Source organism: Trifolium pratense, linkage group LG4 (genome assembly GCF_020283565.1).
Source record: "Trifolium pratense cultivar HEN17-A07 linkage group LG4, ARS_RC_1.1, whole genome shotgun sequence".
Lineage (NCBI taxonomy): Eukaryota > Viridiplantae > Streptophyta > Magnoliopsida > Fabales > Fabaceae > Trifolium > Trifolium pratense.
In genome coordinates this window covers 22607742-22632289 of record NC_060062.1, presented here as the reverse complement: position 1 = coordinate 22632289, position 24548 = coordinate 22607742, and the positions used below count along the sequence as shown (strand labels likewise).

Genomic DNA, 24548 nt, shown 5'->3' with positions numbered 1-24548 from the left:
AGTAACTCTATTTTGTTTCGTTCACTATTCTAGTCTTCTTATTTTAAAGAGATACATTTGTTTTTTTTTTTTTTTTTTTGACACAAGAGATACATTTGTTTGGTCACAAGTTTAAATATAATCTTTTTTACGCAAAATAAAATCTACTTAGATACACACATAAATGGAAAAAGTATGAAAGAGAAAAATATTAATTAAATCCATTAAATAATATATTTATTTTTAAAATAATTAACTGATATGTATTTGCTGTGGATTAGACATGTATATTATTTTTTTTATATTAACAATATTTGTGGACCAAATAGAGTTGTTCACTTCAGCGGTATACTAGTGCATATCCAAATAAAATGTATAGTAGAATGTTCATTTTTTTTCTCTCGGTTAAATAATTGACATTCATGTTACCAATTGTTCTTATAAACATTTCACTTCTCGCATCATCAAAATTTAGTCTCAAAATTAAGCCACTAGGTTTGGTCTAGTGGTGAGAGATTTGAATAGTACGTTATAGGTCATGAGTTCGATCCCTAGCTCATTGTAAAAATTAAAAAAAAAATTAGTCTCAAAATTTATAGATATAGTTGGAAAAGAATTAGTAATCCGTAATTTTAAAATTATACTATAATCGTGAATTTAGAAATAAAGAGATTAAAATCGTAAATATATCTTTCTCAAAAAAAAAAAGTAAATATATGAGACAAAATTAAGTGACCAAAAACCTCTCTCTCACTCAATTCTTTTAACTCTTTTGTTGCAATTGAATGCAGATGATAAAAATTGTTATTGCAAAGTCAATGAATGTAGAGAAAAGCCTCATACACCTATTGATTTGGGTTGATGACCAATGTAATAAAACATTGCCAAAGCTCGGTATCAAACATAGATGCACCAAAAAACATAAGTGCAAGTACAGTGGTATAGTTTATGGAGATCGTTCTAAAAATGAAGGAATTTTGGGCCAAGCTGATTTTAAATTAACCAATTGTGAATCGGATTCAAGCCAAAGATAATTTCACCCTTTTTGAATGAGCGATCTCAATAGCATTCATAACACCTATAAGCTCAGCATGGAGGGCGTAAGAAGTTCCAATATTAATTGAAAAACCTCCAAGAAAAGTAGCAGTATAGTCTCTAAAAAGACCCCCACAAGAAGCAATACCGGGGTTACCCAGCGCTGAACCATCTGTGTTGCATTTAACCCAATTATAAAGCGAAAACAGTTAGATTAAAAAATTACTGTAATTTCTATACTTAAATTTTTAGTTTTTTTAATTAACTTTAATTCTAATTACAACCATCTATCACCACATATGAAAAAAGAAATTGCAAGTAACAAACAAATGAGTCGCATATACACATGCGACCTACTACAAAAAAACTATAACTCGAGCCTAATTTACCAAATTTATCGTTCATTTTTAAATATTAATTTATTTATTTTTGTGAAATTGTGATATTGGTTTTAAATTTTTAATCCTTAAACATGTGAATGAAAAATACTATAATAAAATATTTACTTACATCTCAACCAAATGAAATGAAAATCATGGGATCTGAATATATGAGTTTGACAAGTTTTTTTAATCGTCCTAATGAAGAAAAGGGGGATATGTTTTTTAATTGTGAATAAGGAAAGAATTGTTCTTTAATTGCAGTAATCGATTAATTTGCATAGGAAAACTTAGAACAAAAGTCATACTAAAGAGTGTAGCTCTTTCAATTCTTTTTTCATCTATGAAATTAACAATCCACACGTAAGGAACTTTAAAGAATCAATTACAATACTATATATAGATAGTTAGATGATATATGTTTCAAAGTCACCAATAGCACCTAATAATTATATTATAACATATATATTTGCTGAGAGAACGAGCTTGAGCACTTTTCCAACAATATTTTGGTTTGTCACTAAATTTTAATCATCATACATATACCTCTATTTTCTGCTTTTTATTATTTGAAATTCATATATTGGCACATAGCTTCTTCTTTTACATATTATTTTATTTCTCTCATTTGCATATTCTATTTATTTTTATCCTATGATGTGGGTCAATTGATTAAATAATGATGAACTAACTATATTGTTTTTTATTTCTATATTTTTGTCTTAACTATTCTATTATAGGGTAAAAATATATTAATCAACGGTTGAGATTGTAATATGCCTCCACCAAGACCAGAGAAAAAAATATTTTTTGCCGCAGCATTACAAGATGAAGACATATCAAGAAACGATCCTAGCAATGATAAGGAGGAACCTGAACTTAAAATTGAACCTTCAGAAGTCACTGAAATAATTCCAAAATGTTGTGAATTTGATAATGAAATTAAATTGCTTAGTGAAGCATATCACTTGGTATATGGAGGTCCAACGAATTTGTTGAATGATTCAACTAATTTAACAGAAATTAAGACTCCTATGAACAATACCGTGCTACATATTGCATCTTTGTATGGCAATGATGAAATTGTGACACTTATAATTGAACATTCTCCAAATCTTTTGTTCAAATTTAACAAAAACAATGATAGTGTCTTACATGTTGCTGCAAGAGGTGGACACATCTCAACCGTTAAAATACTATTAGCAAGTTATGCTAATTTTAAAAAGACGGATATAGCCACTGCATGGTTAGAATACACTGAGGATGGTGATTTAGAAGACTATGATGCCATGTCAAATATGAAGGACCTATTAAAATTTGTGAAAAAGGAGAATATTCAAGGAAACATTATGTTCCATGAGGCAATGTTATGTGGTGACAAGAAAAGCATTGATAAGTATAATAATATTTTCAAAATTTGTGAAGTTTACTATACAAATGATCGGTTTGGGAAATCATTGTCAATGTGTTGTTATGAATATGCATTAAATATTGTTAACCATGCAAAGAAATCAGCGCTTTACATTGCGGTTGAGAATGGAGATCAGGATGCAGTCAAACTAATCTTGGAGAAATGCCCTAAGAATGATGCTAAGCCGGAGGGATTATCGCCGGTTGTTGCAGCAATTATGAAGCATAATCAAGGTACGTAGTTAAATAGTTTTTTTTTTCTTACATGCAATGATAAGTGAAACTCACACATAAAACGAAGAAACTGGAGTTCGAACTTCGGTCATATATGACATCCAATCTGACAATTTTAGCATTTCTATCGGTTGAAATAGGCTTTGTGGACCAGGGTTCGAACCCTTAATGTTAAAATATTTAGGAGAAACACACATTTAGATATTTGTAGCAGTTCGATCAAAATTAAACGTTTCAGATTTAAGATTGATATTTTGAATTCTAAAGTAAATATTAAAATCTTAATTTTTGGGAGTGTTTGATCTTGATCGTATGACTATTGATAGAAAGAACATACTAAATTTTCAACCAAAATAGAGAACATTTATCAAACACGCTTTCGTCACCAATTTTGTGCTCTTAATCTATTAAATTAGGGATTTCAATTCCTTTATATATCTAATTAATACAGTTGGGTATAATATTTATGTTTGTGACAGAAATATTGAACCTCATACTGAAAAACAAGCCAACTTGGATCCATTCAAGGGACAAACATGAAAGGCTTCCTCTTCATTATGCAGCATCAATAGGTTATCTTGAAGGTGTTGATTTATTACTTAAGAAATGTAAATGTTGCACAATTCAAAGGGACAAATATGGATATTTCCCAATTCATTTAGCATCTTATGGTGGCCATGTCGAAGTAGTAAACAAGTTTTTAGAATATTGTCCAGATCCAACAGAGATGCTTGACACTTCTCATCGACGTAATATTCTTCACATTGCATCAAACTATGGAAAACATGAGGTGGTATGCTATATACTACAAAGTGATCAAGTTCGTAAACTTGATAAGAATCATAAGATGATAAATCAAAAGGATAGTGAAGGAAATACTCCTTTGCATTTGGCTGCGAAATCATGTCATCCTAAAACCGTTTTTTACTTAACTTGGGATCAAAGAGTGGATCTTGATGTTATTAACCAAAACAGCGAAACACCTCTTGACGTTATTAATGCAACTTCTCAACTGAGAAATCCGTCCACGAGACAGGCAAGTACTACGATTAATCATTTTCAACATGTTTATGACTAGAGTTTAATACTCCCTTTGTCCTTTTTTATAAGTCACCCGCAAAAGAGTGCTTATAAAAAAGACGGAAAGAGAGCATTAGTAAAACACAATAAGCACATCGTAAAAATTTAATCCAATTTTTATATATGACACATAGATGTATTGTTTGCAGCAACTTACTCGTGTTGCGCTAAATTCTGCTGGTGCAAAACCAAGTGACACAACAGACTCTCCAAAATTGATCAAGCAGAGTAATGAGAAGAAGGAATCTGAAACCAAAGTACATAAAGAACTAATTGACTCAAAGAAGTCGAATGAGAGTATTGAAAAGTCGAATGAGAGTAACGAAAATGTCTCCAACACACCACAATATTTCTTTTTGACAGGCTCCAACACACATTATAAAGACAGGGTTGAGACACTTACATTGGTTTCAACTCTTATAATCACTGCATCAGTAGCTGCATGTTTTGCTGTTCCGGGTGAAGCAGAAGGAAAGGCACACAACCTATATCATGCAATGTTTCAATTGTTCATCTTCTTCATCACAATATCATTGTTCAGTTCCATTAGTTCCACTATCATGCTCTTTTGGGCAACACTTGGATTAACTCGATTGGCGACTTTCTCTCTCAAAATTGTTATGCCACTACTTGGAATTGCTCTCATTTCACTAACTTTGGCTTTCATGGCTGGTCTCTACACTGTTATCGGTAAACTTACTTGGTTGGCCACTCTCTTTCTGGTTGTGAGTGTGATTTTTGTTGTGCTTGTGATTCTATTGTACATTGTCCTTTTCCTCCCCTCGTCGTCAAGTAGAAAGTTCTTCCGATACATTTCCTATTACCCCTTTCTTTTCCTAGCATGGCTCGCAGAATAAATTCGATCCTCTGCAACGGCTGCACATATATTGAATTTGAATATGTTCTTTTTGTGACTAATATAAATAAATGTAATATATATTGTTTCTACATATCCACATGAATTTCTCTTTGTATTTGTGATAACGATGAATACATCAATGTATACCAAAGAAAACTGTTAAAATTAACTTGTTATGGATTGTGGGAGTACCTTAAAAATATATTTGAAAGAAATTAAATTATAGACTAGATACATCACTTTTGTAATGAATTTAAAGGTCAATTTTTCCCTATATATAAAACCGTAGGGAGTATCATCGAACTCAATTCGAGCTCAGTTTGACATTGTTAAATTGTCACATAATTTGTGCAAAATTTGGTTCGCGCGAACCAGTTTCCAGCTCTTTCACAAATTGGTTTATTAACACCAGATTTCATAAAAAATAGAGTACCAAGCCCACCATGGCAAACAAATGAAATTGATGAATATTTTAACAAACTTTATTTTATTGTATGTTTTTGGTTTTCACCACCGCTGATTCAGGGGTCAGTCAAGGTATCAAGTGGTTTCAGTCCTCCCTACCAAATTCAACGCCAATAACCACTGAACCAACTAACGATTGGTTAATATTTAAACAAATTTTAAATTAAACACTGTGTTGAAAAATTATACACTTTATTTATAGTCTTGTTCACTCCTCTCATTGTCTGCATTGTTGTAAACTCTTTCGTTTTTTCTTGGTAGTCTGCAGATAGAGGTCTTTTCTTATTGGCTAAAGTTGAAAAGTTTTATGTTTTTAAGAGAAATATTTGAAGTGACGTAGCTAAGAAAAATTCTTATTTGTAGTATTTATTAAAACTAACGCCTCTTTATTAAAAAGGATGTTATTTGTAGTGGTGTTAATGTTTTGTGCTATGGTTTGGTTAATGATGGTAGTCCCTCCGTCCCAAATCTTTGGTGCTTTCAACTTTTTAGTTTGTCCCAAAATTTTGGTTCTTTTACCAAGACACAATTAATGATATTTTACCAAATGTACCCTTACAAAAGCTAACACGTACTAATTAATTATTATGCTCTTTTTGATGGTTTATTTTCAGGATTTTTGTTGTGAAGATGTATCCATGGTTCACTTGAATCCTCATTTTTCTGAGGTTTCTAGACTTAGAATTGAGTATGTTGATCAAGTCACTTTTGATTTAAACCTTTCATCTGTTTTAGACATACTCATCAATTCTAGATCTATAAACCTCAGAAAAAGGAAGACAGGTGAACTATGGATACATCTTCGACACTTTAGACAACAAATCCTGAAAATAAACTATCAAACAGAGCATAATAATAATAATAAAAAATACATCGATTCAAAAGTTAATAAAAATATAAACTACATCCAAAACAGATGAAATGTACAGATGAAATTGTACCTTTCGTACAATTTGTTTCTTGCTCACCAAGTAATTCAAGAAGAAAGTTAGCCTCATCAATTGAGATTAGAGGATCATGTTCAGAGCTACAGGAATTATATTGCATATAGCTTGTGGAAGCTCAATCTTTGTATGTGGACTAGATGACTTGAGTTATTAATATATGCAATTATGCTGGCGTGATCGGTGATCGCATATTGTGGCCAGGAAAAGGAATAAAGCAACTTCAGTATCAGTGTGCTGAAAATATTGACACAAAAATGAGTCGCACCACCAACCTGAAGATTAAGAGTTGTATTACTTGATCACTTGACGGTAAACATATTCAATTGATTATAACCTTTTCATTAGTTTAGCAGAAGATTAAGAGACTTACTAACCTGAAGTTTTTCATGTTAAACAATTCATTTAGGTCATAATCTACTTTAATTTGTTATTGTTGCATATTGTTTGTCCAATAAATAAGACAAGCCTATAATAATATATTGGAGCTGTGCTATGTGCATGTTGCCGAAAAATATTTGTGAAAAATGTGATTAAAACTGCATTGATCTTTGACGCTATTGAATGAAATGTTGTTTTTTAGGTGTTATACGGTTGCATATCTTGAAGACAGAAAGTATTCAACCTTGGCTCCATTTGGCGGCTTTGCTTTTATAGCAAGCAGCATGGGGTAGCTTGTTTTTCTGATGACTTAACTGTTTTGGTTTCTTCTGCTACAAGTACAACATCTATTTATTGTTTGTTAATAAGCAATTAGACTATCATGCTATTTGAAAATTGCTAATCCTGCATACCTCATATTTGTAAATATTTTATGTTTATATTGTCATCGGTTTATGATCATGATGTCGATGTATCTACCTATATATTTCACATTTGGTAAGAACTTGTACGCAGTTCTGTTTCATCGGATGATGTTCCGAAAAGAGTGAAGTTTTCTGTAAAGCTGAGTTCTGTTTTGTTGTGAATTCAAAGAATAACCACACCAATAAAACTTTTAGTGTCTGGAGCAAACGAATAAGCAACCAAACAATGAAATGGAATAAGAACCTACTTCGGGGGAGAGAGCAGCTCTCCGTTCTACTATCAAACTTTGTTCTTGATTACAAAAGATTCAATACAAAGAGCTGCTAGAATTAGAGTTTTAATTTCCTAATTCTACCCTTTTGTCAAATCTATTCCCGTGACCAAGAGATTTCAACTTTAGAAGATAAGTGATTTTTCTAGTAGTGGATAAGTGATTACAAGATGAAAGAAATGAGTTTCCAACCCTAGAGAATGACCAAGAGAAACCCTCTTAAACCCTAGCTTGAATGTTGGTGAAGAACCCTCAAAAAACCCTTCCTTTCTCTCACTTGGCAGCTGCAGAAAATGAAACAGCAGTATATGTACTGCAAGGCTGCGCGCCACGCAGCCAAACCTGCGTGTCACGCCATGGGCAGACAAACAGCCCAAAATGCAACGCTGCGTTCCACACTAGCTTCAGTCCAAACACCAATTTTCTGCATCCTTCAAGTTCAAGGCATTTCCAACATGTTTCATCAAAATCATGTCATTCATAAAGGTGTTTGGATCCTTATAACTGCGGTAATGTGTTGTACAGAACCTTATAACAAGGGTTTTGGATTTCCCGCTGTTACAGCGTCCTTTGTAACATATTGGGACCGTCCGATCAACAATCAACAGTTGAGATGACTTTATACTTAATTTTATTATATTTAATCTGAACTATCTGATCTATAATCAACAGTTAATTAAGATCTGTTATTGCGGCAAACTGCGTGCTCCTGCTATTGTAGGAGATCCAAATCCTTATAACAGCCCCTAATCACTACAACTTAAGAAGATCTAAATCTTTTAGAAAGTAAAAGAAATTTCAAATCCAAAAAGAAAATATTCTACAAAGCCAATTGTGAGCACGTGTGTGTGCAAATAAAATGTTTAAATTGAAAGTTCAAGAGATTTCAAATTTTGAGATATCAACACTCAAAATACAACAAGAGTATTTTTAATGTGTCTTTCTTTCTCGTAAATGAAATATTCTATTTCTTTAAAAAAAATGAAGGGGATCTTGATTCTTTAGATAAGTTAGATTTTATGAGTTGGAATATTAGTTTGACCGTTTGAAACAAATAGAGTTCAAAGAGTGATTTTATAAGTTTGAATAGTTTGATCGTTAGAGAGAATGAGTTGGATTGTGGGTGAGATAATAAGGATTTTTTGTCTTCCACGACCCTAGGATCTTTATCCCTCAAGACTTCCGTTTTTGCCCTTGAACCTAAGTTTCGGAAAATGATGAGTATCACTTCTTCATCTTCTTCATTACTCAATCAAAATCTCTTCAAAGAAGCGTTTTTCCTTGGAGTGGTGGACTAAAGTCAACATGAGAGGGTTGACAAAGGCTTTCTACACTCTTTGAGGCATCATTATTTGCATTAGTATGTTGTAGGTTTGTAAACATAAAGCACCCTCTGACATGTTTATATTGGAAAATATTTTCCGAAATTTCGCTTGGGAAAAATCGGAAAATACATTCTGAAATTTCCCTTACCTGCAACATTTTCAGGTTTTTTATATGCTGCATGGTTATTTTTTAAACATAAACCTAAACTACACTTAACTATAACATAAAACTTATTTGTATGACAAAGAAGAAAATGAGAGGAACAAATTTGTACTTGGAATGAAGTAATATCACAAATACGTGTGTTTCTGTGTATAATGTGCATTTTTTGAAATAGAAGGATTTTTATTTGAATTTTTATACTTTAATTTCTACATCTAGACTTATTCATACCCCCAAAAATAAAAGGATGTTTACAACTAGTATTTTGTAAACAATTGAGAGTCTTACAACAAACAAATTCCAATCTCGTCGATATCAATCTCATCTTGACTTAAGCATGCAACAAGTTAAAAATTTTAAGGAGAATTTATCGTCTATTTTAATCTCACAAAATTCGAAAGATTAGTCTCAATAGTTGCGCGTAAAGAATACCTAATTTTCTGCCTCTCCACCTGATAAGTACTTCATTTATAAATAAAAATGAGGGTTTTAAAATAAAAAGACAAGCAAATTCAATTATTCCGTAGGAGTCAATAGTGTAATTGTTAAGTTGGGTATAAACATGATTGGCTCCCACTTTGTTGAGGGATGAAATTCCATAATTCTCTATGAAGATTAGTGCCTCTAGTTTGTGAATAACGTGATTATTTGCATGCTATCAATGATAAATAGTACTATACATAGCACATGTTCTTGTTGTCAATTAAACAGAAAATAAGTGGTGTGATATTTTATGCTCAGAATCGTTTCCAATTAGTGCCTCTCGTGTGTCACGTTTCCAAACACACCAATACTAACAAAGCTCACAATACTAATTCACCTTAATTTATAAGTATTGGTACTTAAACATCATTAGAAATTTTAATGATGGTTTAAACGATATTTTTCAAAAAAAAATATTTATGACTCCTCATTTTCACGGTTAAGACAATGATCTCGTTGATATTGTTTCATTGCAAAATACTTTTTTTTTGTTTTATAATTAACTCTCTGGTTATTAGGGGAAATAGATCCTAGTAGTAGAGAGTTCTGCCGTGAGATAAGTAAAGTCTGATCAAGAAAATTTTCCACCTAGGAATCAAATTCGGGTTCTCCCGAAATCCGTCATTTTAGTAAAATTCATTAATCACTTGAGCCCAATAACTTAGGTAAGAGAACCACTAACATTTAATTCATCATCAAGCTAGAACCCAGAAATCGAACTCAGGTTCTTCTGAAATCCGTCCTTTTTGTTATTTTTATTGAAGTGATATCTCAATCGTCATAATAATAAAGAGAACAACCAACATTTAATTATAGGAAACATATATATCGTCGTTAGAGTTTTGAACCACTAATGGATTACATGAAAACGTGCTTTTGTTTCAATTGCAATTTGAACCTTTTCTTTTTCATCCTCCCAGCAATATTCATTTGAACAAACTTAATTCATCATCAAGCTACTTGTCTAGTGGTGCTATTTAATCTTTTGAAATCGCAGAAATATGAAAAGCTAGAAGCATTAATTAAAAGTCCATACACTTTATCCCCCTCTCTTTCTTTTGATGCTATATTTCTTAAAATGCCACAAATATTAAATAATTAAACTACATAAAAAATTAAACTAGAAATAAATTGTTTTTTGGTAGAAATTTGATCTTTGTGGACTATATTTAATCACAAATCACAAATAATTTAATGTTGTGGCATCGTTTTTTAAAATTGATCTTTTAGTGGCGGTCTAATTAACCGCAACAAATTAATAACTTATTGTTCTTTTTTTATTTTATTTGGACGGCGTATTTGTAGCTATTTGAATATACACAAATGATTTTGCATAGAAAAAAAAATATATACATTTTTAACTATGTTATGACCCCGTTTGGATTAGTTTATTTTTGAACTTATGCAAATAGCTTATGTAATTTTTATGTATTATTATAAGTTTTTCAATGTAGTTTATTATAAAATAGCATATAAAATACAATTTTCACTAGTGTGAACTTATAAAATAGCATAAAACTTAATTTTATTGCATAAGCTCTTTGCATAAACTCAAAAATAAGCTAATCCAAACAGGGTTGGCCACCGAAACCATAAACTTTCAATTTTGGCCCTTTTTTGCTGTAAAAGTTTTTTTTTTTCTTGTAATGTATGGAAGATACCATCATGCAAGTTTAAAAAGGGATAGATTTAAATTTATATTCATGTCACATATGGTGCAAACATACTAGATCTAGCTATATTTTGATGAAGTAGTGTGCCTATTTTTTTATGCCATTAATTTATTTATCCACATATCCTTTGTACAACAACTAAAGTGTTCTAAAATTTCTATATAATTTTTCTCTCCTCATAACATATGCATGCAATATGTCCTATCATATCAAAATCATAAAAACAATGACATTTACGTGGGAACTCCTTCTCTATCGTTACCGAATCTTTGACACTTTAGAATTTATGCAAATTAGGCTAATGCAAATTATTTTCACTAATTGAATGAACAAGACATCACATTAAGATCCCTCTATATATATGTACTCTTCCTATACATTAAACTCATGCCTATTAGTACTACAAACTAATACTACACTTGAAAGTTCCAAAATGCATACCCTAAAACCATTCTCTTTTACACTAAAAGTATTACTCTTTCTACTTTCTCTTTTAACCCTAAAACCTCTTGTCGATGCTAATACTCGAAACCTAATCAGTTTTAACATCCAGCAAGTTACTATCAACACCAACAACGACTCTTTTGCATATGAATTTGATGATGAAGACATCATTAATAGAACTCCTTTAACCATCGAATCTGATATAATTGCAGAAGAATTTCGATATCTCATGAAATTCGGTGTTAAAACTTACGGCAATCATGACGTCGATACATATGCCATTCCAGACACCGGAAGCGATCTCATATGGCTTCAAGATAGGATTTGCAATGATGGAAAAGGTGTGTTACCATATTTAATTTTTTCCTTATCGAATGACAAATGTTATACTATCTGGTCCTTAATATAAGAAAATGTTCAGTAGATACATCAATTTATCAATGTATTTAAAAAAAATGAATTCTTTCTTATATTAAGGATTTGAGGTAGTATTAGTTAGTCGGTTTTATTAATTCTACCAATTTATTATTCATTTTTTATATATTAATTTTTTTTTTGTGAAATTGTGATATATATTGGTTTTAATCCTTAAACATGTGTATGAAAAATACTAATAAGATATTCACTTACATCTCATGATCTCAACCAAATGAAATGAAAATCATGGGACCTGAATATATGAGCTTGACAACTTTTTTTTTTTTTTTGGTAGAAGCTTGACAACTTTTTTAATCGTCCTAATGAGATACATTTGTTTGGTCACAAGCTTAAATAAAATCTACTTTTTTTCTTATACTCAAAATAGAATTTACTTAGATACACACATAAATGAAAAAAGTAGGAAGGAGAAAAGTAGCAAATAATATTTGTTTTTCTTTTATAAGCAATCTTATATGAGGGTATAATAGATAAAATATAATCTTAAATTATCAAAACGATAAGTAATTTGAAACAATTTTTTTTCCTTCTAAAACGATAAGTAATTTGAAACGGAGGGAGTAACATATTAATATGTTATATGTTAGTTTTTCTCCTTGCCAGAACTTGAACGCTGGACTTCCAACTCCTTAACCCTTAGCTCAACTAGCTTAACCAGTTGAACTACCCCTCCCACCCAAATAATAATATTTGTTTTTAAAATAATTAACTGATACGTAATTTAATAAAGTGCGCCTAAATGACTTTTTATTTGGGCATGTATAAACTTTTTCTATATTAAACAATGAGTTAGGATCAAATGACACCAAGGTGTCAAACTTTTTATATGACATCTGCGATAATTCTTTACCGGATAATCGTATTACAAAATCAACTGTTGGATTGAAAGATACTATAACATAGATCATATATATAAAATATAACATTAATCAAAAATCATTTGATACGTCAATGAGATTCATCAAAATTAACCTCTTATGAACATTCAAAAAATGAGTTAATTTTGATGTATCTTGTTGACCTATCAAATGATTTCCGATTAATGTTATATTCAATATATATGATTTGTGTTATAGTATCTTTCAATCCAACGGTCGGTTTTGTAATACGATTATCTGGTAAAGAATAACCGGAGGTGTTATAATTTTAAGTTTGACAGTTTGATGTCATTTGATCCTGACCCATTAAACAATATTTGTGGACCAATTAAAATTGTTCACTTCAGCGATGTATCAGTACATATCCAAATAATATGTGTATTTTTTTTTATAAATAATATTATGTGTATTTAAGTGTTCACAATTTCTCTCACTTAAATAACTCACATTCATGTGACCAATTGAGATGTCACATAAACATTTCACTTTTGGCTTCATAAAAATTTAGTCTCAAAGTCTCCGTAGCTCATTTGGTAGCGACATCTCGCACAATATGTGCAGGAGCCTTAGTTCGAACCCGAGACACTCCACTTATTCACACCTTTAAGGTGGTTTTTCTAGCCACACGGCTAACAAAAATAATTAGTCTCAAAACATATAGATATAGCTAGAAAAGAATTAGTAATTCGTAATTTTTAAACTTATACTATAAAACTGTTAATTTAAAAATAAAGAGATTAAAATCGTGTAACCAAAAAAAAAAAAAAAAGATTAAAATCGTAAATGAGACAAAATTGAGTGACTAAAAAACTGCATTTAACTCTCTCTATATGGCTCAAGTCTTTAACTCTTTAATTTGTTGCAATTGCATGCAGATGATAAAAATTGTTATGAAGCCAAAGTCAATGAATATAGAGAAAAGCCTAAGGACCCTATTGATTGTTGGGTAGATGACCGATGTAATAAAACATTGCCAGCGCTCGGTATCAAACATAGATGCACCAAAAAACATAAGTGCGAGTACAGTGGTATAGTTTATGGAGATGGTTCTAAAAATGAAGGAATTTTGGGCCAAGCTGATTTTTTCTTCTCCGCAATCACCAGCAAAAGTAAACCCGATCGCCGCGTTGAAAGGAAAATGACGATTGGATTTTCACCAAAATTGGGAGGTGATGAAGGTGAATCAAAAAGCTTATACCAAGGAATTGTTGGACTTGGATATGGAAATCTATCATTGATAAAACAATATGCCAAAACAAGACGGAGATGTTGTGCATTCTCTTATTATCTTCCTCAATTTCGTCGCAAAGATGAAGACGCTATTAAAGCTAGAAGCAAGTTCAAATTTGGAGATGATGTGAAAATTTCGGATAAAAACACGTCTTTATTGTTACCAAAAAACAAAGATGACGAGTGTGGCATTCGTTATTGTGTTCAACTTGAAGGTGTTTTTCTCAAATTTGAAGATGAAAATCATGAAATAAAAACTGACACTGATCATAAGGTAATGATTATTGATTCGGGTACCACAAAAACATATCTTAGACTTACTTGTAAAAAATTTGAGGAATTTATAAATAAAATAAAGGAGAAATTAAATGTGGAGTTAACAAAGTTTGAAGGTTATTATGAGAATTGTTTTGAGAAAAATGATGAGAATAAGAAGAAATTGGAGAAATTGGAGAAAATATCATTTAAATTTAGTGGTACAAAAATAGAGTTGAAGAGGGAAAATTTTTTAGATGATGATTTTACTCCTCCTCCTATAAAATCCAATGGGGACCAAAAAAAATATATTTGCTTAACGGTGGAAAGAGAAACTAAAAGGGAATATCATATACTTGGAAGTAGAGCTCAGATGGATTTTTTGGTGGCTTTTAATGTTACTGAAGGAAATAAGATAGTGTCCTTTGATCATCTTGAAGTTGAAGATAATAAGCATATTGAAGAATCATTGGTCCTTTCAGAATAAGTATAAATATGCCATATGCCATGCATTTGGTAATTAAGGCTACTACGTACCTCTAGTCATGTGTGTCAAGAATAAGAAATGTGTGGTTATATATTAATTATATATGTATTAGTAGTTTTCAATAAGCTAGTTAGCATGCAGTATTGTTATGTAAGTTACGTTGTGTGTAATGTGTGTATGTGAGACTAGAGTTTTGAGTCAAATTGAGTTGTGTCACTATGTAATGTATGTATATTAATTTATTAATAATAATGGTATGATATGATAAATTTGGAGTTGTCTCACAAACATAACCGTTATAAAAAAAAAAAGATAAGTGATTTTAGTAAATAAATTTTGAATTTTTATATTGGAAGAAAAACAATCCACATACAATAAAGATACGACCTGAAATGAGTTTTAAAAAGATAAGTTTCTTTGTCTTATAAGTTCATTTTATAAGTATAAGTTAGTTTGAAAATAAAAACTAATTAATATGTTATATGTGTCTATCGAATCATTGAATCAATAATCATTCATATCCACGAACAACTTCAATTGTTTTGTGTGTGAGAAGGTTAATGTTGGATATGCCTTGAAATCTCAGTTACAAGAAGTCAGAAAAATCTTTATTAAATCTTTTTGCATCTTTGATATTTTGAAGATTTTTTGGGAAAAAAAAAATTCTTGGAAGACACTCTGACTTGGATTTGTTTTATTTTAAAACAGATTTATTATTAATTTTTTGGCATATATTTTTCTATAAATATGGAGTGTTTTATTCATAGAAAAATAAGAGAGCAACTCAAGAGAGTAGAGATGTAGAGGCAAGGATTATGGTTTGTCTCCACACAAGGGCTAGGGTCTTAGAGAGGAAAAAGGGTTTTTTCTCTTGGTACAACTCTAAGGTGGGCGAACTATCTTTGTGGTATACCTTGGGAAACACTTATCAAATTGATGTCAATTGACTATGTTCAAACTTGTTCAATCTCAAAAGTAAGTTGCAGCCATACTTTAATACAGTGTACACATAACCATCATGAATAAAAAGCTTAATAAAATTATAGTATTTGGTAAGCAAGATTTAGTGTAACTGATGTACACCAACTAGTTCTCTATAAGAAGAACTAATACCTTGTAACTAGTATATTTAACATATAATCTTCTGTCAGTTCTTATATATACATTATGAAAGTCCTGACTTTTTCATTGCGATAAGCTTGAATCTGAACATGAACAATGAAGAAGAGTATTAACAATAGGGCAGAGAGCTTCGGTTAGTTGGAAATGGAATATAAAGGAGTAAATAAGGACATCAATAAGAGTACATGATTTTCAGGCACTAATAAGAGATCATTGACCTTATATGTGTTAAGGACATCCATCTTTCAAGAATATGAGATCAGTGAACTAAAGAGATTAGATGTTTTCTCTCCCGACCCCCCCCCCCAATTCTTTTATACCCCCCGAAAATCCCATTTTGCCCCTTGCGGTATAAAATTTTTTTGCCAAACGACTTCGGTTTTTAGAAACCGCAGGCGTAGGACTTCGGTTAATATAACCCGATCGCTGAAAGACTTCGGTGAACGTTAACCGAAGTGTTTCTGTATATAAATACTCTGCTGTCACTTCTTATTATTCACAAAACGAGAATTTAAAAAGGTTACGGAAAGAAGATCGATTTTTGACGCATTTGAGGCTTGAAATCAAGATTGAAGCATCATCTAATGGATTCAAGACGCACCAAAGCACAAAACTCAGGTAACCACCGATTTAAATTCGTTTTTTCTTGCGTTCATAGGCTCTGTTTTCGCAGGTGTTCTGACAGTAACCCTTCGGGTAATATAAACCGAAGTCAAGTTATGTGACCTTCGGTTTATACGAACCGAAATGTTGATCCTCTGCGTTAGGCTTAGGCTTGGCTTGACTTGACTTCATATTGACTTATAAACTGTACTTCATATTGACTTGGCTTTATTTTGGCTTCATATTGACTTCATAGTGTGTCCTATGTGTTTAATTAGTGTTGTAATAGGATTGTAAATATTATGTGTGGTTGATTGATTGTTTTTTCATTTGCGTATGCTGTAGTTACGGAAGGCGAAATTAACGAAGTTGTCGAAGTTAGGCGACCTGTTGTGCTTGGCCTTTTTGCAACGGCCATTGTTCCATCTGGTCAACCAAGAAGTCCTCCTAATGTGCCGCAGCCGATAGAAATTGACACGTCGTCTCATTTTGCGACTGATAGGGAAGAGAACGACAGAGATGAGTTGATCAAATGGGCTCGAAGCGTGTCGCAAAGTTTAAGGTTCGCAATTATAGTTAGGCGATCCGATTCGGGCGAGAAGAGAAAGGCTCAATTGGTGTTAGAGTGTGAACGTAGTGGGAAGTATGTTCCAGCCAAGAAGAAGTTGAAATCCGATACCTCCGGAACAAGAAAATGCGAATGTCCTTTCCGACTCCGTGGGTATTACAACAAGGCAACAAAACTATGGCGTTTGACTGTTGTCAACGGTATGCATAACCACGAGTTGGACAAAGGGCTTGAAGGGCATCTCGTGGCGGGGCGTTTGAAACCGCAAGAGAAGGAATTTATGGACGAGATGACAAGGAATGCGGTCGCTCCAAAAAACATATTGTCCACATTAAAGGAGAGAGATCCGGAAAACAAGACCTCTGCAAAGCAAGTGTACAACGCTCGTCATAGGTACAGAGTTAAAATGAGGGCGTCCATGACTGAGATGCAACACTTATGTAAGAAGCTTGATGATAACAAGTACTACTACAAGTATCGGACGGTTGTTGAAGATGGAGTAGAACATCTTCAAGATATATTCTTTGCACATCCGAGGTCCATAACTTTATTGAACTCTTTTCATACTGTGCTGATGATGGACTCCACATACAAAACCAGCAAGTACAAAATGCCGCTGTTTGAGATAGTCGGATACACTTCGACCGAGAAGACATTCAACGTTGCTTTTGCCTGGCTCAGTAACGAAAAGGAAGACAACTTTATATGGGCTCTGCAACAACTACGTTGTTTGTTAAGGCGTGAGACAAATTTGCCGAAGGTTATCTTGACGGATCGAGATTTAGCTTTGATGAATGCTATTCCGGCTGTGTTTCCAGAAGCGGCGGCGTTGGTTTGTCGGTTCCATGTTAAGAAGAATGTGAGGACCAAGGCAGCCGAGCTGGTCAAGGTGAGGGATGGGGAAAAGGTCAAGGCGGCGGACATGAGGGAAAGAGTTTGTTTGGCGTTCGAGGATGTGTTAGATTCGTCTAATGAGGCTGAGTATACTGAAAATGTTATGGCTTTTAGGAAGTTATGTGAGAGGTGGCCAAAATTTGTTCGGTACGTTGAAGAGACAATTTTGGACACTGACAAAGAGAAGCTCGTGAGTGCATGGGTGGACAAGTATATGCACATGGGCAACCATACGACAAATAGAGCCGAAAGCGCACACGGTGTTTTGAAAAGTTACTTGACCGACGGTCTCGGTGATTTGGTGAAGGGTTGGGAATCGATTCACAGAATGTTAGGCAATCAATTCACCCAAGTGCAAACTGAATTTGGCCAGAACATGTCTGTGTATGGACACACATACCGGAAGAAAACACTTTACTCGACTTTGATGTTTAAAGTCTCTAGACGTGCAATGAGATACATCCACACTGAATCAAAAAGAGTCGAGTTTACTGGTATGGATAGCATGAAGTGTGGTTGTCTGATGAGGACTAATTACGGGCTGCCATGTGCGTGTTTGATTGCCAAGAAACTGCACCACAATAGGCCTATTAGACTCGATGAGGTTTACAAACATTGGAAGATAATTTGTTTCCAAGATGAAGAAGTTGGTGGCGACGTCGAGGACGATTATGCGTGCACGGCAGAGTGGCAAGCAATTCAGGTGCGTGTTTATTAAAGGCATAATACACTTATTTTACGATTTTACGATCATTATGCGTTGGTTTTTAATTTTTAATGGCATATTTTTTTTTTGTTTGTTTTAGGAACGATTGAGGACAGCTGATGTAAGCATGAAAAATGAGATCCGAGATCAACTCCGCAAGATTGCGTATCCTACAACCACCGATGTGGAGCCTCCGACCACAAATGTAAAATCAAAAGGGGCTAAAAAGGAAAAGGTGGTCCGTGGAACAAGATCCACCAGCAGAGATAAGTCTCGATGGGAGCATGTTGAAGAATATTTCACAGAGACACAAGCGTCGCAATCGTCAAAGCCGTCTCCGTCAATTCCGTCCCACTCAAGGCCATCATCATCACAACCTACCGCATCAAACCCTATGCCTACGGTGTCTGAAGCTCCGCTCACTGTGTCCAACCCATTGCCACTAACCTCATCATCTCAATTTTTTGGAATTAACCACATGCCAAAATTCATGCATCCCTTCATTGAAGATATCATCAACGTGGACGGCGACGGCTATTGTGGTTACCGTGCCGTTGCATTGGCTCAGAGAGGCAACGAAGATGATTTTGAACTGATACGGTGCAACATGAGCAGGGAGTTGCGATTGAATAAGGATATGTATGTTGCTATATTTGGTTGCGAGGAGCGTTACCAATATATCTGTGATGCACTACTCCCACCCCCGAGGACGAGGCAACGTACTAGTATTAGGAATAGTGTTGCACCGATGGATAAATGGTTCACGTTGCCGGATATGGGACATATCGTGGCCACCATATTGGATAGAGTAGTTGTTCAGCTCTCCATACTTCAAAACGGGCCTTGTGAAACTTTTTTCCCATTGCGTTCCATTCCGTCACCAAACCCGTCTTCAAGGGTTATTTGCCTTGGCGCGTTACCGGATCACTATGTTTTGGTAAAGCTTAAAGTTGGGTGTCCGATACCCAAATCAAACAAGTCGTGGAAGCAATATTGTGCTAAACAAAGTTTGGGTTGGGAAGATTCATTCATAGCTGCGCAACATAGGTTCGAGGAGATGATGAGCACCGAGAACGTTGTCCCCATCCAACTAGTTGGTGCAGGCAGTAGAGAAACTCCATTGGTGATTGACTGATCATTTGGCCTATTTTAATGTATTTTACGTTGTTATATATTTTGATGTAAAGAACATCCATTTTGTAATGATATGAATCGAGATGTAATGACATCCATTTTGTAATGAAATATATTGAAGTGATTTGGTGTTGTGTAATTGTTTGTGTCAATATAATGATATTGGTTGAAGTAATTTTGATGTTGTGTAATTGTATGAATAATTTTTCCAATATAAATGTGTCTGGATGAACAGCATTAACAATGGATTTTGCGTGGATGTCATTCCATGGAAGGTCGTGAGTTACAATATCATTGGTTGTCATGAAAATATATTTCGGTAACTAGGTACCGGAATTTACCCAGATTTCGGTAAATATCTGCCGAACCAGCCTATTTCCAGTGAACAAACGAAATTTTCGGTAGATTGGTACCGAAGTATGTTGTCATTCCGGCAAATAGTTACCGAACCAACATTTCGGTAAACATCTGCCGAATCGTACAAATTCCAGTGAACCACTGAAATTTTCGGTAGATTGGTACCGAAATAAGGGGGTATGACAGTAAACTTCGGTGAATATTAACCGAACTCATAAACTTCGGGGAATGCGAACCGAAATGTGTTTAAATTTTCAACTGTTTACTGGGGGTATAAAAGAAAACTGGGGGGTAGAAAAGATGTAAGCATATGCCTAAAAACTTGTTAAAAATCATATAAATAACTTAATCGATACGAACCCGTCAAATAATTTATATTTGAGATTACACCGACACTTTTTGTGGTCGAGATTGGACCGACAATTTTTATTTTTATTTTTATTTTTTTTTTTGTGGTCAAGATTACACCGACATTTAGTTGTGGTTAAAATTACACCGACGAAATTATGTGGCCGTAAATAGATTGAATGTAGTATAAAACCGCGGTATGTGTATAGTTGTGAAAAACACGTTTGAACAATTTCGCAAAATGAGTGCTTCAAATCGGTCTGTTAATAACAATAGGGCGACATCTCATGCATTTTCAGTTAAGTTTCGCGGTAACGACGAGTTGTTCTGCGTTGACCTGTCGAACAATTTGACGACTATTCAAGCTCTTAAACGCCAGATCGAAGTCATGTATCGCTTCAAATACGGCAGACAAATCAAAATAGAAAAAATTGCGTATTACGAAGCGACAATCGATCTGGCCAGTGATAATGTCGGTGGATATGATGAGCAACCGCGAAAATACGAGTGGAAGGAGTTGAAAAATGATGACGATGTGAACGACATGTTCAATGGGGTAGAAGTTGATCCGAAGTATCCACGTTTGTATGCTACCTTAGTAGTTACAAACTGAAATTTGGTTACTCATGTTGTTGAATTCTCAGTTATGTTGTCGTTGCATTTTCGTTTACGTTATCGCTGATTTTTCAGTTATGTTGATGTTGACCTTTTAATTAATGAATGCTTTTATGTTGCACGTTTTTTATGCTCCATCTAAATTTTCTAAACGCTCGCCAAACGAATCAACACCCACCTACCGCATTTAAGCCCACCTAACTCCGCTAACTACCAATCCACCTCATTAACGCTCACCTACCGCCATAATGTGCACCGAACCCATCTTTAAATTCACGTGTTTTGTTGAATTCAACACTCGACAGAAAAAAAATAACGGGAAAATGGATGTCTCACTCACACAACGAATGAGATCTACTCTTGCGGCAGTTTACTTCGGCGATGGAAAACCGCATTTGTTTCGAATCAATGACGGTGAAACGTTCGAAGGTCTGAAACAGCAGCTGTACCAACTGAATCGCACCGTCAACAACCCGAACGACAATAGAACGGTATCAAATCTCCTGTATCGAAAGCCATCAATTGGTTCTGACGGACGCGTTGCTTTCACTCGTATGGCTGTTGAAAACAACGATGATGTTGAAACTATGTTTTCAATCTTCGAGCAGTACTCCTCCACGGGGCCTATCGAGCTAGATGCGACACTGACAAGATCAGTTGAAGCCATCCTTGCTTGTCTTGTTGGGCCGGAAGACCCAAATAGGCAAACTAAGTGATGCGACCGTGTTGTTATCGTTTTGTTTTTTAATTTGCCTAAGTGTGTTTTCCTTTTCATCTTTGTTGTGATTTTTAGTTTGCCTAAGTGTGTTTCATTTTCTTGAAGTTATAATTAATACTAGTCGGTGTAATTTCAAAGATTTCGGTGAGATTGAATACCAAATTTTATTTCGGTAAAACCATACCAAATTGTTCCCAGATTTCGGTATTTAGGTACCGGAATTTTGACTCGCTCACTGGAAATAGGTAAATTCGGCAAAACTTTACCGAACTCGTAATTTCGGTAACTGAAACCCGAATATTACCCAGATTTCGGTAATATCCTCCCGAACTTTTCTCTGGCTCACTGTTTTAGTATGTTTCGGCAGAGTTTTACCGAAATATATCTTTTCCCAACGAATGACTTTAAACTATGTATCATCCGTGGGATCATATCCACGCGAAATCACCTGTTCGGATATAATCGTATTTCAAATGAAATTCATACATTCCAATCCAAATCCAATTAAAAAACAAATTAAAATGGAAACCGCATTCAATATAAATCCATGTTCATACATCCCAGGCAAAACGAAATTATACGGACAAATTGTTCCATTGTACACGGTAGGTTAAAAAAAATAATAAAACATAGCGAAAACAAAAAATAAAAAACTACAAGCTGCTTGTTCCGGCATCTTCCGTTGTTGTCTTCTTCTTCTTCTTCCTCTTCTTTGTTCCTTCACCCGAGTCTCTTTTCCTCTTCCGTCGCACCAAATATGCATCTACAGGGTCCAAATCAGTGTAGGCTTTTTCAATAACCACCAAAGCATCGGCCAAATTGAGTTGACCATCGAGCGCTTTCCTCAAATCCGCTCGAACCTTCTTAGTCACTTCAGACACGTCGCATTCACCGCTCACATTGTCCTCCTCAAGGTTAGCATGTGTTGGTGGATCCGCTTCAACCGGTGGCAATATCTTCGGATGAGAAACACGGTATAACCATGGAATGTATCCGGGTACGGTATCAAATGCACGCACAACTTTTGGTCCTCGCATCTCCTCTGTCACATAGTTGGCAGTCAAGTAGGAAGCAAATGCATCAGCAATCGTAAACCGATTCATACCAGCCTTTGCAGATACATCAGGGTGCCTAGGGATAGACTGGACATGTCCGAATTGTCGGAGGACACGCTCTGGCAAGTGTGGATTGATAATAGCACTTCCACACATAATCCAACCAGTGTACCAACTGATATCTTGAAAGGGTCTGGTTTGCCGGTGCTCCTCATATGGGCAAAACACCACTTCATCCATGCGCATTGTATCCAATGCGGACCTATGCTCCCCTGGAAATTTTGGTCCTTTTAAAGGCAAAAATCTTGCCGCATAGGGATTGTCGTGGATGTATTTTGGATCAACAAAACATCCACCAAAAGTTTTGAAATGCGCCATAATCCAGGCCTATTGAAAACACATGATATGGGTAAGTAAAATATTTAATTATAACAACCGATATTCAGTTAAAAGGCAAAACGCATTTTGAGTTTGTATGTATACCTGAAATAGACAATTATAACCACCATGATTTCCACATCTCGGGCGGCTTGCAGCATCCAAGTAGTTGTACAGATATGCCAGCCCAGAAGCACCCCAATTCCATGTGTTAACTAAACTGAGGTCTCGCAAGTAGGTAAGAAAAATGACGTCCACGTACTGCATACTTTTGTTGGTGAAAATGGTTGCACCGATCAAGTATAGCAGATAGCATCTAATGGTGCATTCCCTGAGGAATTCAACATCTTCAGCAGGCTTCTTTAACCTTTCAGCTTTCAAGGCATCCTTCAAATTATCGATATACAAATCCTTCAACGTCTTAAACCCTATATGTGCTCCTTTCATTTTTTTAAACTCCTTCTTGCACTTATTGATAGGGAAGTTCAGATACTCTACGCACATCTCTTCACCATCTTCCTTTGTACATGACGTTCCGTTGTGGTCGAGCATTTTTCCGGTAATCGGAATATGAAGCAATGAGGACACGTCGTCCAAGGTTATAGTCATCTCACCAATAGGAAGATGGAAAGTACCGGTCTCGGGATGCCATCGCTCTGCAAATGCTGTCAACAGCCCCCAATCGGTGTGATTGTAACTTGTCCGCCGCAAGGTTTCGAGTCCGGACGCATTAACGACATTCCAAAACCACGAGTACTCTTTCGGACATATCTTGAATTTATTGATTTTTTTCCCGTTGTTCATTACCCTCAAATACCGGGATTGGAGCTGCAAAACATTACACTTCATTACACTTCATAACAATCGACATCGAAAATAAATAGTGTTATCTGAATTGTAACTTACCTCTCCTTTCCACAACGGGACAGCAACATGTTTTCCAAATCCCGGCAACAAAGACAAGTCAGACGGACCACCATCATAACATGTAACTGGTGGTGGTTTTACTCGTGGTGGGTTCCTTCCTTGTGTTACTCGCGTAACCTTTTTCCGTGGTTTTTTAGGTTCTGGTGGTGGTTGTTCAGACTCCTCTTCCTCCTCCATTTCCTCTTCCGTTTCGTCATCCACTTCTTCTACCCCTTCCTCCTCCCCCTCTTCATCCGCTTCCTCGTCCGCTTCCTCCGCTTCCTCGTCAACTTCTTCTTCCCCA

General features: G+C 34.6%; 4 protein-coding genes across 4 annotated transcripts; all 4 read left to right on the top strand.

Annotated features, from left to right (window-relative positions):
* The first annotated feature begins 1827 nt into the window (after positions 1–1827).
* Positions 1828–5061, top strand: LOC123923257 (protein ACCELERATED CELL DEATH 6-like). Its single transcript, XM_045975944.1, has 4 exons — positions 1828–1906; positions 2135–3038; positions 3518–4074; positions 4268–5061. Exons 2-4 carry the CDS (start codon positions 2171–2173, stop codon positions 4973–4975), a joined length of 2133 nt encoding a protein of 710 aa, XP_045831900.1. The 5' UTR covers positions 1828–1906; positions 2135–2170; the 3' UTR covers positions 4976–5061.
* A 6440-nt stretch (positions 5062–11501) lies between these two features.
* Positions 11502–15151, top strand: LOC123923286 (probable aspartic protease At2g35615). Its single transcript, XM_045975974.1, has 2 exons — positions 11502–11893; positions 13744–15151. The coding sequence occupies exons 1-2, from the start codon at positions 11542–11544 to the stop codon at positions 14838–14840; spliced, it is 1449 nt and encodes a 482-aa protein (XP_045831930.1). The 5' UTR covers positions 11502–11541; the 3' UTR covers positions 14841–15151.
* A 1217-nt stretch (positions 15152–16368) lies between these two features.
* Positions 16369–19868, top strand: LOC123922308 (PKS-NRPS hybrid synthetase cheA-like). The gene is made up of 3 exons (XM_045975036.1): positions 16369–16580; positions 16911–18730; positions 18834–19868. Exons 1-3 carry the CDS (start codon positions 16547–16549, stop codon positions 19866–19868), a joined length of 2889 nt encoding a protein of 962 aa, XP_045830992.1. The 5' UTR covers positions 16369–16546.
* Positions 19869–21510: 1642 nt separating this feature from the next.
* Positions 21511–21903, top strand: LOC123922307. The gene has a single exon (XM_045975035.1). The coding sequence runs from the start codon at positions 21511–21513 to the stop codon at positions 21901–21903; it is 393 nt and encodes a 130-aa protein (XP_045830991.1).
* Positions 21904–24548: the final 2645 nt, after the last annotated feature.